Source organism: Penaeus japonicus, unplaced genomic scaffold (assembly GCF_977035675.1).
Source record: "Penaeus japonicus unplaced genomic scaffold, GWHDUDI00000001_assembly GWHDUDI00000005, whole genome shotgun sequence".
Taxonomy (NCBI): Eukaryota; Metazoa; Arthropoda; class Malacostraca; order Decapoda; family Penaeidae; genus Penaeus; species Penaeus japonicus.
The window spans coordinates 25,678,032-25,680,531 of record NW_028234407.1 but is presented as its reverse complement, the minus strand read 5'-3'; the positions used below and the strand labels follow the sequence as shown (position 1 = coordinate 25,680,531).

The 2,500-nt window shown below is 36.0% G+C and overlaps 1 protein-coding gene across 1 annotated transcript in view; it reads left to right on the top strand.

Moving 5' to 3' along the window:
- Positions 1–2,500, top strand: part of LOC122256007 (ubiquitin carboxyl-terminal hydrolase 38) — a 27,272-nt gene that overhangs the window by 5,382 nt on the left and 19,390 nt on the right. Inside the window, exons 3-5 of the mRNA XM_086537199.1 lie at positions 31–213; positions 935–1,049; positions 1,755–2,026. Coding sequence (XP_086393325.1) covers positions 31–213; positions 935–1,049; positions 1,755–2,026 — 570 coding nt within the window. The remainder of the gene's footprint in view (positions 1–30; positions 214–934; positions 1,050–1,754; positions 2,027–2,500) is intronic.

Genomic DNA, 2,500 nt, shown 5'->3' with positions numbered 1-2,500 from the left:
TAATAACTGATGACACCATTACATTACCAGATCTTAGAAGGCATCCTCCAGAACATGCTAAGGGAGTGTGGAGGCAGCTCTGCATTTATAGCCAAACTGTCGGAAGTCTATGTCGTCTGCCCGGCTCTGTTGCCACAACCACATGCTCGTCTCACTTTCACCGTCATGTTGATGAACTGCGTTGCGTCCTTCCCAACACCAACTAAGACAGAGGTATGTGGAGAAGGGGAGAGGAAAGTATCATAAAAAGGATGAGACAGATTAAGGGAAAAGGAGGAAAGAGGAGAGAGAGGGAGATGCAAATGACATGCATAACTCATTGATGACAGTAATTGGACTGCCCATTATGGTTTTGTTATATTTTGTTTTTTTTACTACAAGATGGTCAATTACAGTTAATTAGTAGGCCTACCTAACATTATTTATTTATTCCTTTTCTTGATTTTTTTGGAAAGATAGTTTTCATTTCTATTACCATTTTCCTTGCTACTAATGTTGTTTTTGTTAATACTGTCAGTATTATTATTATTGTAATGGTAATAATGACAGTAATTGTAACATTTTTTCTTTAAAAATCAGGGAATGAGGTAAACAGGTGTGATAAAACCCTTGTGGAGACATCTATGTATAAAAGAAAATCAATAAAACAAAACCACTCAGCACATTGCTTATAAGCAAGTACTCCCAGCATCAATGGGTTAATAGAATGCATATAAAGACAGAACTGAATCTCTGTATGTAGATGATAATCTTAAACCTCCGATATTTAAAGATAGATAATTTGATATTCTTAGTTCTGGTCATGACCTTAGCTGTTGATGCAGATGGTAATCATAATCTTTTCTTAGCTGTATGCCGTATTGTATGTACACAAATAAGATTAGTTTATTAGTTTTATGAATTAATGTATATATGAATGATTGTTTGCTTTCAGGTCCTGGGTCACATGAAAAGCATAGGTGGATTGGTAAATACTCTTTGGAATGGGCTGCGTTTGGAGGACATTCTTCATTCCCTTCACGCTATGTATGCAATCATATCCAATACAGGTAAGGCTATGTGTTAGATTGGTTGATTTCAGATGCAAAATGAGGCTGTGGTGGGTGGTGTATTAGTTTCTGATTTTTTTTTTCTGTTTTTCTTTCCTTTTTTCTTTCTTTCTTTTTGTAAATTGAATGGATAGATATATTTCATAATACAATTAGGTAATGTAATGAAACTTTGGAAGAGTTTTATCCCTCATCAGCACAGTTCATGAAAGTTTATTACAGCTGTAAACTGGAAATAGAGAATTATCAACTGTGATGAATTGTAATCTACTGGATTACATTTTGCTGGAATACAACAGTATTATAATCATGGATTTATTGATAGATATTTATCTCAGTAGTAAATGAGTTAAAGTGGAGCAGCACAAGAAGTGGCAAAATATGATGAACGATAACAGTTTTTCTTGATTTTATTGTGAGCTTTGGTGATTTAAAGTTGCTCCACTTCTTCTGCATATATTTCTTCTGTCTAGGTTACTATTCATAGGTGATTATTCAATCATATGTTGAGGAGTATTGTACCAATTTGGTTTAAAAAATAGTTGAGTGACAAGTTTATTTGTGGCTTGTATGACATATAATTATTGAAATACTAGGGACGCAATGAGTTACTAATTTGAGAAGGAATTGCATTTTATTTTCTGATAACAAATATACAAATGTTATTGTGATGTTTGCATCCTGTAATCAAACTTTGCCAAACAGACGGAGGTTCGGAAGTATGCCCTGCCATGGCCCACTTGCTCTCTCTGGTCCCAACGGTCGTTGTGGAAGGCCTGGCTCCAAAAATAGTGTCCGATCCAACCACCACTGATGCTGCCCTCGTGGCAACGTTGACTCGCCTCACCGCCTGGCTGGTCGCCTGGCCAACAGCTCACGCCACGCTTGGACTGTGGGTGCGGACACTGGTCAGGTTGTTGTACAAGAGTGGGCGTACAGCAGTACCCGCAAAAATTACACTGGAACGTGTACCCAAGGTAAGAATGATCGACTTAGGGTGTATGGAAAAGTTTGGTGGTTGTATTCATGTAGCCACAAAGTAAGGGAAGAATATTTCTCTTTTCTCTTAGAGATACTGTATCTGTTGATCAAACCATTGCATTATACTTTCTTTTTAAAGATCAATGAAATTAAGTAACTAATTAGTTTTTCTTTTCTTTTCTTCTTTCTTTTATTAAAAAAATATATAATGCTGCTTATTGCATACTTACTTACATCACATATATACTATCTCTAAGTTTTCATTTATTTTGTTAACAATGTTTAATACAATAGGGAGAGCAACTACTCCAGGGAAGATGGACCAGGACTCAAAGTTCTTTCACATTGCACATAGGGGATATTGAAACTGCAATAATGCACCATAAATTAAGCACTTAAATAACAGAAATGATACAAGCCATTAGCTTCTTACTTTAAGCCTGCGAAGAGTTATGATGTCCTGTTGATCC